This window comes from Lasiosphaeria miniovina, assembly GCF_030549165.1.
Source record: "Lasiosphaeria miniovina strain SMH2392-1A chromosome Unknown B0T26scaffold_1, whole genome shotgun sequence".
NCBI lineage: Eukaryota > Fungi > Ascomycota > Sordariomycetes > Sordariales > Lasiosphaeriaceae > Lasiosphaeria > Lasiosphaeria miniovina.
The window spans coordinates 1,541,112-1,553,552 of record NW_026848220.1 but is presented as its reverse complement, the minus strand read 5'-3'; the positions used below and the strand labels follow the sequence as shown (position 1 = coordinate 1,553,552).

The 12,441-nt window shown below is 53.7% G+C and overlaps 2 protein-coding genes across 2 annotated transcripts; one reads left to right on the top strand and one right to left on the bottom strand.

The window, feature by feature from the left end:
• Positions 1-480: 480 nt before the first annotated feature.
• On the bottom strand, positions 481-7,204 carry B0T26DRAFT_745408 (Ion transport protein-domain-containing protein; the record flags this gene model as incomplete). The annotated part of the gene is made up of 4 exons (XM_060444558.1): positions 481-1,132; positions 1,212-2,995; positions 3,063-5,447; positions 5,519-7,204. 4 exons carry the CDS (start codon positions 7,202-7,204, stop codon positions 481-483), a joined length of 6,507 nt encoding a protein of 2,168 aa, XP_060302241.1.
• Positions 7,205-8,820: 1,616 nt separating this feature from the next.
• B0T26DRAFT_842495 (uncharacterized protein) lies at positions 8,821-12,199 on the top strand. Its single transcript, XM_060447563.1, has 5 exons — positions 8,821-9,249; positions 9,336-9,430; positions 9,482-9,599; positions 9,675-9,773; positions 9,837-12,199. Exons 1-5 carry the CDS (start codon positions 9,076-9,078, stop codon positions 11,775-11,777), a joined length of 2,427 nt encoding a protein of 808 aa, XP_060302240.1. The 5' UTR covers positions 8,821-9,075; the 3' UTR covers positions 11,778-12,199.
• The last annotated feature ends 242 nt before the right edge of the window (positions 12,200-12,441 follow it).

Here is a 12,441-nt window from a genome sequence, read left to right as displayed (position 1 = left end):
TATAGCAAAAGACTCCATCTGTACGGAGGCCAGAGAGAAATTAATGCCTGCCATCTCTCCATCACGGAAGAATCTAATAGAAACAGAAAACCCAACTAGATACAAACGCCATATCTTGGTCCATCTCCTGCTCTGTTCTGTCAACAAAGGAATTCTTCAGGCCGCCAATACAAGTTCCCTATCAAGCCAAATTGGCCAACTCAGGCATGAACAGGGTGTAAACAATGCAAAATGAATCAAGAGCCTTTCCCCAAAGCGCCTTGTTTTGTACAGTAGACCCCACAAAATATTATCTAGAGCCTAGAGAGACAAGAAAGGGAACGAAAAAGATATAATAGGTTGGAAAGGAGGAAAAAATAAACACACTTCGAAAAAAAGGGGTATGCAGTGTGCTATGTGTCGTCGCTCATAACCATCCCAATCAAACCTGCCAAAAACGCCAGTTTTCATAATCACCTTGCACCCGATCTCCATCATAAATCAAAACTCGCCGGGCCCGCTACCCCCACCCCAGTTGTTGTTCCTCTTTGTTGTTGCGCTTCTCCTGATGCTTGCCATCCAGACGGAATCGTCCAGCATCTCTCTGACCTGGGCAGGGCTGACCGACCCACGACGCCCAGTCCGCGTAGCTGCGTCGCTGCTGTCTCCGCCATCTGGTGCCTCGTGCAGCTCAAAGCTGAAGGCACTAACCTGATTGCGGTGGCTAGGGGACGCCGGGCCAGACGCTCGGGGCCCAGCTAGGGGATGGCCATACGACGTGTCGTATGACGACAGGTCGGCACTGACGCCGGACCAACTGCGCTGATGATGCGTAGGTGAGCGCGCGTCGTCCGCTGAGAGAAACACCCCCCCGCTAGCAGCGTTGGGCCCCAACATGTTCGACTTCGACGTGTCGCCCTCGGTGCCCGCCCTGGCCGCTCCGCCGGCTGCCCGGTCCTCTTCATTGTCTACTAGGATTTCAGGAACATCCAATTGCGGAATTGCCGTCATGCGAGCCGAGTGCTTGAGTTCCATGTGGCGCTTGAACTGCCGCGAGTAGTATAGCATGTCAAAGAACCCCAGCACAATTCGTCGCCTTACTTCTTCTTCGACACGCTGCAGCCGGGCTCGGCGGCGTAAGAACTCTTCCAGTCTAAAACCGGTTGTTAGATATATTGCAAGCATAAACTGATGGCAAGATTCTGGGGTAGGGGAGAGAGAGGAGTGTGTACCGTAAGCTCTTGCTGTCGCTGATAATGTTGTAGTGTGCCAGAATCATCAAGACCGTCGTAAAAGATATGCCTCTCTCGGGGTCGGCCGATACCATGACCTCTTCAAAGAAGATGTTGAACCGGCGCCGCCGTTCTCTCACCTTCACAACGTCGATCTTGGCCAACCGCTGGTTCAACTTCTTCAGGTCGATTCCCGTCTGGGATCCGCCATTGCCGACGATGGAGGCGTGTCGTATACTGGCCGTGTCCCCCCCTTCGTTCCGGACATCCTCAAGAATCTGGCGCACCGAGTCGTCGGCGTCATATATGCGCATCTCAAACACTCCCGACAATTCCCCCAACAATCGGGGGAAGGCCTCCTTACTGATGTACCCAGTACCGGATGGGTCGATGCTGCGCCAGGCTTCCTTGAACCGCCGGATCTCATCGCGGTCAACCACGGCCAAGCCGCTGGTTCGCTGATACACGTAAGAGAAGCTCTCGTAGATGAGCGAAACAAACAAGCTGACAAAGAGATACATGCTGATGATGTTCCACGCAACAAACAAGAACCTGGCCCACCCAGTGCTGCCACAGTCGCTGTCAAAGAATGTGTCCCCTTCCACGCACAGAGGAGGCCTAATCTTGGCAAAGTCTTCCATGACCTCATTCCAGCCCTCTCCGCAGCTGAACCTGAATAAGAGAACTAACGCGTTGGGGACGGTGCGGAGGTTTATGTTGGCGTCTTCTTGGCTCCCGAACCGTGTCAGACTGAACGTCTGGGTCAGCGCTATGGCGAAAACCAAGAAGAACACCAGCCATGTGGCCAGCAAGCTGCCGATTGTCGTGAGACTAGCAGCAGCCGTCTTGAAGAGCTGATCGAGTGCGTCGTTCCGCGGGATGAGCAAAAGCACAAGTGCCACCAGGAAGAACTTATGTAGCTGGATGTACGTGTCTTGCACGGTGTTGGTCAGGAACAAGATAGAAGTGGCGAGAGCTCCAATGACCGCAACCAGGGAAAAGACGTCCCACGAGCTTTTTCGGAACCGACTCCAGCCGAGCCCGACTATTCGCACCACAATGTTGCTGATGTAGATCAGAGTGAAGACAAGAAACAAGCCGTCGCGAGTTCGCGTCCACCAGACCGGTTCCGAGTAGAACTCGGCAAGGAGAAGCACTAGATGGAGAACAAGAACGCTGGTAACAGCTAGATACCACTTGCCGCGCTTCTCGATCGCGCGCTTGTGGCACCACATGACCCACTTCCTTTTGCTCTCGTCGTAGGCGCTTTTGGACGGCGAAATCTGGCGGAGGAGTTTGCGCAACTCTAGCCAGGATCTTTGCTCCGCCGTTAGAAAAGCAACTCCTGTCTGTTCCGTGTAGTTCCTCATGAAGACGGAGATGAAGAGAGTGAGCACGAAGACTGTCGCCATGAGGTTGAAGATGACAAAGAACAAGGCATTTCCTTGGGCGCTGTATGGCGGGCCCCCTTGAGGCTGAAGGCCCTTACCAGTAATTGCCTGGACGGCAAAGGACACATCAACCCATCCTTCCTGGCTGACAATCTGGAAGAGGACAAAAAGGGCCGAGCCGAAGTCGTCAAAGTTGAAGTATGGATTGGACGCAACCCTTGGAGCCAAAAGAGGCCAATCGTTGTTGAAAGGGGTGCTGTTATACTCGCCATAGCAATCAATCAGACTGGTTACGGCGCCTGATCCGTCGTTGCAGGCAACAAGCTTCCCATTGAAGAGATTCACGCCATAAATGGCAAATGGGACCAACAAGGACATGGAGACAAAGGCAGCCTGCAACACGCGGTTAGCAATCGTCGCCACTCAGTGAGAGCGTGGGCGAATAGGGCGAAGGACTCACGCTTAGAATCTTGAATCCGCCGACAACCAAGAGGGAGTGGAAAGTCTCTCTGGCCCTGTCGCTGACGTTGAGCAGACGCAGAGCTCTTAATGCCTTGAAAGCGCCCACAGCCCGAGACACAGCCCCGTCGTTGGTGAAGAGGGTGATGACATTGATCCATAGGGTAATTAGTACGATGGCGTCAATGACACCCCACGTACTGCGGAAATACGCATTGGGTGTCCAGAGGAAGCCATCTGCGATGATTTTGATGATTGCTTCGACTAGGAACACAATCGCGAATGCCATATCAGTCCACACAAACCAGTTGAGGATGCTGAAAGAGTTCCTCATGAAGTACTCCTTTTGATAGAGGGGAGTCGTGAAGCATGCCAGAATCACCATGGCAACGATGGCGGCGTAAATCAGAGCAGAGAACGTATACCATGCGTATTTGTTCGGCATAACGCCGTCAATCCGTTCGGAGCCCCGCCCGGGCCCGACGAGCTGCTGGCAAAGGCGCCGGATAGGGTTCTTGGGCGTGAAGATGAACAAGGCATTGTTGTACTTTGGGTGCCGCATGAGATATTCCCTTTGCGCCTTGCGGCGACTGGCGGTAGCGCTCACAGCCTCGCGAGCCATCTGCCTAGGATCAAGCGTGTCACTGGCCCCGTTGAATCGAACGTTTGAGTAAAAGGGGTTGGGGTCGCTGCCGTTAAATATCGAAACAGCCTTTCCCCATAGAGAGGAAAGAGTCCCAGGTTTGATGCCATTGTTTGTCCCGAGCTGCGGGGGGGATTCGCTCTCGGTTGGCGTTTCTTGAAGAGGGTCGATACTGTCATCAAGAAATTCGCGCACGACAGCTTCCTTGAGCAGCATTTCCATCATGGCGGGGCCGTAATCGAGCGCCTCGTTGTGTTTCTTAGATCGTCCGAATGCGAAGACTTTCGACAGCGCAAGGTTGCTGGATGAGCTGGCTAGCTCTTTGCGTTGGAGGAAAGCTTTCACTTGCTCAAGTCGTTTCATGTCCTCCCCAACGTCGAAGTTCTCTTGAATGACAGCAATAAACATATTGATGAGAATGAAGTAGGAGAGGATAAACCATCCGATCAGGAACACGGCACCGACCCACGCAGTGTCTAGACGGGTGGTGAAGGCCGTGACATTGTACAGGATCTCAGTCCAGTTCTCGCTTGATAATACTTGGTACATGCCGAGAAAGGAGTTGTAGATGGTGTTGAACGGTATCCTAACATAATCCCCGTCTGCGTCTTGGGCGGGAATCTGGCCGCGAAAGAGCTGCGCAGCGAATATCGCCATGAGGAACGTGATCAAGAAGACAAACAGCATCAAGTTGCCGATACCGGCCACGTTGCCCAGTACAAGCTGAATCAGTTTCTTGGTCATCGGAATGACCAAGACCAGGCGATAGACCCGAAGAAGTTGGAACACGGTGAGCCAGTTATAGACTTGGCCTGCATTGCGGATAGGCGGGATAAGAATGACGGTCGTAATCACGGCGAGCACAAGATCAAAGAGATTGCTCATCCGGTGATGAAATCTCCGAAAGTCTGCAACAAGTCTGATGGCGATTTCAATGTCGAGAAAAATAGTCACGATGAGCTCCGAGGTGTTGACGAACGTCTCTCGGCTTGGCGTCATGTTCGCCGTCCGGAAAGCTTGGCACAGGAGTCCGTATGCGATGGTGACAACCCAAATCCAGTGGATTTTGTGGTATATATGCTGTAGTGTCGACCGTCGCCGTGGCGGTCCATCGTTGTGAGCCGAAGGGCCGAGGGCTGGTGGCCCGTCGGCAGCAAATGCACTCGCCTTTGACTCTTCTCTGATGACTTGGAAGGAGGAGGTGATGACCGCAATGAGCAAGTTGGTCATCCAGAGCATCATGATGATGATGCCAGCCCCGAAGAACAACGCTGCCGGGAGGAAGTCCGAACTTATCGTGTAGTACATCAGATCCGAAAACGTGTTGGCGCTCATAATGACGAAAACCAACTCGAGCGAATGCCCGATATCGTCAAAGTTGACCGTCCCATTATACGGGTTGCTCTGCTGCAGACAGATTGATCCTCTGGGGCAAAGAAAGCCCTTTGCATTCTGGGCGCCTCGGCGGAGGGATTCGGGAGCCAGGTCTCCGGTTGGAGAGAAAACCCAGGGTTCCGGGGCACCGGACGTGACGTTGAGGTGTCCTCCGCAGAAAGACATGGGCGGCGTGTATGCTACGCTGAAGTTTGAGGGATTCTCAGGGTTGAGCCAGGTGCATTGGCGGCTGAGGCTCGACTTGAAGCTTTGCACCCCGATAATGGCAAATAGAAGCCAAAAGAAGCCCATCAAGAATGAAACCCTTACGAGAAGTGGCGCTGCCTTCTTGAGACTCCGGAGGATGATCTGTATGCCCGCGGTTAGTTTGACCAAAGATAGCCCTAGCTGACCAGATGAAAGGGAAAAAGACGACTGACCAAGTTGCCCTTTGTAAGAGCTAGGAGACGAACGATACGCAAGCAACTAAGCATACGGAAGACGAAGATATGGCGATCGTGCTCCAGACCAGTAATGCCAAGCACAAAGGACACCCAGAACGAAACAACAGCGACAAAATCCAGTCTGTTGAAGCCGTGCCGTAGAAATGCCCTACGCGCCAGGTGTAGACGCTGCTGGTCTTCCAGCGAACCTATCGCTGCCTGTCCCTGAATCATGGTAAAAGACCTCGCAAAGGCCGTCGGCACAAATTGCTCTTGCCGTGGTTGCCGAACCGATTTGTGGCGTTGGGGTTGGAAGATAGCTCGGTACTGCTCGGCCACTCGCTCTCTCACACGGCGCTTGCTGCTGACTGGAGCGTAGTCGTCGGCGTTGACAACAAAACCGGACACGATGATCCTGGCTACGAGTTCGAGTGTGAAAACGACGAACAGGCCAAATATGGCCCAGTCAATCCTAGTGCTCCCCCAGCGAGGGGGCCGGGCATTCCCCTCGACGAATACGTCCGGAGCCGCCTCGACGGCCAGGAGAACCGCCTGAAGAATGATCAGAACTAGAATGAACGGCTCAGTCCAGGGGTTGACCAGGACATTGCAGAGCCATTTGCGCAGCGCATTTTCGGGCGGGAAGATGCCGAGAGAATTTCCCTTTAGAGGATTCGGCAGGGGAGCACGCGGCCGTGACATGAACGCCGGCTGCTCCTCTGGGTGGACACTTTCCGACCCAGCCCTCTTTTCCGAAGGCATGCGGAAGATCTGAGATGGGTACGAGGTGTCGACAAGCATAGGCGCCGACATATGACTCTGGCGAGGGCCGTCGACACCTGGCGAGCGCGACCTTTCCCGCCGAGGTTGCTGTTCTACAAGATCGCCCTCGCCACTGATCATGACCACGCGCTGGGACATTGCCCTCATAATGGAGCCCGCTCTCGACAGCGCTCCGCTCGTTGACGGAGAGCGTGACCGTCGCCTGTCTTCGGGAGCGAGATTCGCCCCATAGCTGTGGTGCCGATCCGAGGCAAACCCGGGCTCCAAGTCGTAGCCGAGCATCTGGGTATTCCGTGGCCGGGACGGGCTGTTGCCGAGATCAGACACAGTCTGAAAACTATTGCGAGGCGTGGCCTCTGCCTCTGGCCTGTCTAGGTGGGCCATTGGCTGTGCCGCAGGCTTTAGAGGGGCCCTATCCGACTCTAGAGAGTCTGTATCGGCTCGTTCCTCATAATAGGCGTGGGGGGTCTGGTATAGGTTATCGGAGCCGGAGATGTACGGCGGGGCCTCAGAGGGTGACGGCTGCTGTCGTATGTCGGGGGGGAGAGCAAACTGTAGAGCCATATGATCGATCGGCGAACTGCCGGCGCTGATGTCGTCGTGGGCGTACGCATAGGGATGCTCCCAGTAAGTCGAGAGTCCTGGTAAATTGGCCGACATGGCAATTGGCGAGTGATCTCTTCTCCCTCCCCCATGAACCGCTGCTGGCCCGTGTATTGTAGCCCCAACCCCGGCCCCAGGCCCAAGCCCAAGCCCGGACTGCTCGGTCCGAACGCGTCCTCCATGATCAGCGTCGTTGTCACCGGACGACTGGTTGAGATTTTGAAGCGGTATTGACTGGAACACGGGAGCCGCAGGGTTGGGAGGCCGGCGTGGAGAGGTAGGGTCGTTGTCGGCCATGTTGCAGGATCCGACGGGACACCACTGGCCCGATTCTGTTGTTGTTGCCGCTGAAAATCAATAAGTAGGTCTGCGCACGATGCGCTAGCGTTGTCGCAACATATGCTAGCAGGCTAGTGGCGCTGTCATCATATGAGAATAAAACACTTAAACACTGCTTCAAGGGCCGCTGTCATTGAGCAATGGTGAAATGTTTGGTGAGACACGCCTTGACTCGCTCGGTTCGCGACTCGTGTCGACGACGGCCAAGGGGAGTGGAGGGGTGGGCGGGAAACGACGGCTGTGCGGCCCAAACGTGTGCGCGAGCGCCGCAATCTATAAAGTAAGGTAGGTACTGTAGTAGTTTAGTAACGTCTAAACGGCGCAATGGACGGTAGGTAGTTGAGAAGTCGTGGAGAAATGCAGTCAGCAGGATTCGCATTCGACTCGGGCCCTGGGAATGGTCTGGTCCGTCGATTTGGCCAAAAGGATGGAGTCCTAACTGCGCCGCAACTACCTGGACCTTACCTCAGGCAGGCGGATGGGTGATGTTCCCGTATTCCGACTCCAACACCGAGGACAGGAGCTGAAAGTCCAAAGGAACGGCTTACAGTGTGTGGATGCACTGTAAGCACGGGGGCGGAGCTTAATTTAGTAAGCGCGGCGTAGCCTTGCCATGTACGAATACTATTGGCCGTTTGACAGCAAACAGGCAGTGCTGAGGTGGGCTGGAGCAACGGCCAACACTAATGCATTAGTTCCATCCCACGTCGGCCCAGGGGAAATGGAGATGGTGTAGCGTGTGCTCTGTATGTCTTTAAGGTATGTACAGGACGATTCTACGAAGAACATTTCGTAGTGCAGATTGGACTGGAATGGCTAGAGGGTACTGAAGAACAATGCCGTGGAACATCTCAACACTAGATGGCTATCTCGAAAACACGAGATGAACTGAAGGTGATTGGAGAGAAGGCCTTCCAAATCCGACCCGTACTATACCCAAGACAAACAGTGCCAATCCGAAAGGAGTGCACAGTACACAAAGAGGACTCGTACATTGGTCTAACACCTTTCTGAAACGTGTCGAGCTTTCATCATGCCAAGACTGTTGCATTGTCTGCCTGAGGTATCAACCTAGATTTCATCCGTTAGCTCTGTCTCTCTGTTCCTTCGTGATGGATGCATCTCAGCGAGCGTGTTTGGACATTTAATCTCACAATATTCTACAGACAAGACAGAGTAAGTAAGGTATCAACCAAATATTATCAGTCTGTGGGTAAAAACCTAGCAATACCCCTGACAATTAACTAAACCCAGTGTCTTTCCCCAATAGCTTCACAAAGCAAGATAAAGCAAGTACTCACGTCATCGATCAGCTTTAGATGATGTTACATCTTGTGCCGCGTATGTACGAGTACAATTGAAACTTATCACGGTATTCGGCGTCCTTTAACAATGAGACTTGCTTGGTGGCTTCTGACTGCTGAAGATAGTGGGGGAAGTGAGGCGGATTGATTGGCTGAAAGGCACCTAGCGCTGAAAACCCCCCTTTGACTGAAATGCATGACTAAGCCGCCTAAAATTCCAGATCAGGCCCGGTACGTACCCAGTCGCGTCTCCTCGACCGCTCGCCGCCGCGACCTTGCACTTTAGCTGCCAGTGATGCGCGCGAATCCCCAGAGCCACGTCAATTTCCTCTGAGCGACCGCCGCCAACAGAATCAAACCAAACATCGACAATCCCCTTGTTTAGATCAGCATTTTCACTACACTCAATGAGCGACTGCCTAAATATCTCATCAATCCGGACCCTCGGCCAGCTCTGAGCGCGTCGCACCCGCCGCCGCATCGACAGTCACACAAATCCGAACACGAGCACACAAAAACCCCACGATGCCGGCGACGCGAAAGCGAGCGTTGCCCGACGCCGACTCAGAGAATGTTCAACATCCAGAGCCACCGTCCATGCTGCAACGCATCAGGAACATGTGGCAGTTTGCCAATCTCTTCCAGTTTATCTTGCTCTTTGGCAAGGCGCTGAAGCTCGACGACAATCTTGACATCGAGGTGGGTCCCCGCCGAAGTCCTTACCTGCGTTACGATGCGCGCTGAGCCTAGGCCGAAGTAACCTGCTAACTTAGTGAGCCCAATAGGACCTGGAAGCAGAATGCCTCAAGCCGGGATCGATGGCCCTGCAAAACATTGGTCTCGGGTTTCTCAAGTTTCTCTCGTCTTACCGCGGTTTGACGTAGGCCCTTTCCTGTTCCTCTGGTATCATGTTCCAGCTAACATTTTAAAGCCACGAGCTTTTCGACGAGTATACGAGACGGCAGTACATTAGCAAGGCCCCTGAGAAAAACCCATTCGGCACTGAGGAGACGGCGGCTAGATTCGCCGATTTTGATGTTTTCACCAAGGTACGTGAGCGGACTCTCCGGGGGTCCCCCGGGAGCAACTCGATACCAAATTATTGCTGACAAGATGGCATATAGGTTCGGGTGCTGCAACAAATGACGCAGTTCATCATGATGAGCCCGGAACGACTGCGAGAGAAAACGGAGGAGCAAAAGGACATGGATCAGACAAACTGGGTGCGTTTTCTTACAAGCAAGGGAAATATGTTTGCGCATAATGTGATACTGACCTCAGTGTAGAGAATCGAGCCTTACGGGTGGGACCATGAAGACCGCACTTACTTCGTCCTAGATGACAACCGCATATATCGCCAGACAGAAGCGCCGCCGCCTCCTACACCCAAAAAGGGACAAAAAAAGGGCAAGGCGCACAGTCGAGCAAGCAAGAGGCGGCGTGTCTCGGCTGCGGCCGCTGCCGAAGACAACACTGACGAGGACGGCGATGAAACCCCCAAAATCGACACAGCGACCGTGACAGAAGACGACGGTCTCGGAGGCATGAAATGGGAGTGTGTGGCAGTAACCCTAGACGAAGTGCGCGGGTTTCTATCTACGGTTCAGACGACAAGAGACAGCAACGAGAAGGTGCTGCGAGACCAGATTCGTGACCATCTTGTACCGATTTTAGAAAAGCAGGAGGAGTCGCGGAAGAGAAAGCAGATTCAGCGGGAAAAGGAGCTGCTAAACCTGGAGAAGTTGGCACATGCCAAGCGGTCCAGCCGCATCGCTGGCAAAGCCGAGCAACAGAAGTTTGAGGAACAGAGCCGCGAAGAGGAACGGAAGAGACGCGAAGAAGAGGCAGCGAAGCGGAAGGAAGACCTGGCGCGGGCTAAGATGGAGCACGAGAGGGAGAGTCGTTTGATGTCAAGGGCGAAACGACTGAAGGAGCGAGAAGCCCGCCGTTTGCAACACGAAGAGGAGCTCGCCCAACTGTCCGAGGACAGCAGGTCAACGATCACCGGACCCGGGCGCATGTCAGAGCGGCGTCGGCTGGCCGAAATCGAGAAGAACAAGCAGGCACTCAAGGAGATTGAGGAGGAAGAGGACGACTGGATTTTCGACTGCGCTTGCGGTGTATACGGTCAGATCGACGACGGTTCGCATAGCGTTGCTTGCGAAAAGTGCAACGTCTGGCAGCATAGTAAGTGCCTTGGTATCGATGAAGCCGAGGCTGACCAGGATGACTTCCACTTCGTATGCGAATCCTGTCATTGTCGTGGGCAGGCCGAGAAAGAACAGCGACCGAGGATCATAAAGATTAAGGTCAATCGTCCGGGATCGTCGTCGTCGTCACCGCCCCGTTCGCCCGTGCAAGATTCGGTGGAAAAGAGCGCCTCTCCACAACCTGCCCGAGCAAAGCTCTTCGTCGAGCTCGAGCCCAAACCTCCGTCGGGCCAGCCTCGACCAAACGGGACTGAAACCTCTGGCGCTGTCGCCAGCGCTGTCACTCGGGACACTTCGACTGGCCTGGGACCTCAAGTTGGACCGCGCAACATGAACGGCTCTAGTGGGGGTGCTCTCGAGACTGCCCTAGCCAAGTTGCCACCAAACAGATATGATAGTAACGCCTTCTCGTTGCCACACCCGAATCTATCCCCCCCAACACAGTCGGATGATAAGACAAAGGCTTACGACACATTATTCAACCACTCGACCCCGGCTCCCGTCCTTGGGCACAGTAATCAAACTCACGTACGGGACAAGACTCCGCCTAGCCTTACCGGAAACGGCAACAATCCATCACCATCAAAGCAACCACAACACCGATCCGCTGTCGCAACAAAGGAATCTCCGTCTGCCCCCAGAGAGTTCGGGGCAAGATATGTCAATAGCACGCCCTCTGGGCCAATAGTTTTGCCACAACTGACGCCAGTCCAGTCCTTTTCCGAGTCCGAGCGCAGATTGGACGAGCGACCCTCGCCATTGCCACCCTCTCGGGGTGGCTTGTCTCCCACCAAGCAATCCCCAGCTATAGCGCCATCTCAGAGCAACAGCAATAGCAACAGTTTCAGTGCTGCTCGGGCAGCGCCCCATTCTTCGGCTGTTGTTTTCCCTCCTGCGGCGGCGCTATCGCCCTCTCCGCAGCAGCAAATCTTGACACCTCCAGTCAAGGCAGCCTCGCCACAGCAAGACGCGCGAGTCGCCCAACCACAAAATCTAGTTCAGTCTACATCCTCATAAGCGGCACGGCGTTGTCTCAGAGGAAACAGAGCAGGGAAAACACGAGTCTTTCCTAAAGGTATACCCTCTGTTGGTTACTAAGTTGCTCGGCTAGTCAACATTGGCATTGTGCTCCTCGCTTGTTTGTTGTCGGGGAGCTGGATTCAGTTGAGGCGGCCTTTTTCTCTCTGGTCATAGGGGTCCATTGGTAAGGCTAGAGGCGGAATAATGGCTTTATATTTTCCCACAAAGTCATTAAAGGCGTTAATAGGAAACATACACAAATATTATGGCAAACAGGGAGGCTAGATTCCGGTAGATTCATTTATGTATGGATAAGCAGGTTTCCAGGTAGAGAAAATACAGCGTAAGTAGGTATTTCAGCAGCACGCATGTATCCCTACCTACATATCTACACAGGCCAGCTTGATAGTCAATGCCCGCGCATTATGTGACAACTGGGGGACGTTGAGCCGTCATGGATGCAACTTGTATTCCTTTTGACCTTGAACCAGCCCCTTTTAGTTTCTACATACCTAATTAACCCCGAAGTATATGCTTAGTATATCTGTTATTTGGAGCGGCAACAAGAGTAACAGAGGGAGATTGTTTTCAATTCGCCGTCGGCACCTTTTCTAGATAAATGCTCGGCCCATCAAAGTTGCGGTGATTCTCAATCCAGAAA

Coding starts and splice junctions, on each gene's coding strand:
- B0T26DRAFT_842495 (XM_060447563.1), top strand. CDS start 9,076: ATGCCGGCGACGCGAAAGCGAGCGTTGCCCGACGCCGACTCAGAGAAT. Junction 9,250..9,335: donor ACGACAATCTTGACATCGAG/GTGGGTCCCCGC, acceptor TGAGCCCAATAG/GACCTGGAAGCAGAATGCCT. Junction 9,431..9,481: donor TCGTCTTACCGCGGTTTGAC/GTAGGCCCTTTC, acceptor AACATTTTAAAG/CCACGAGCTTTTCGACGAGT.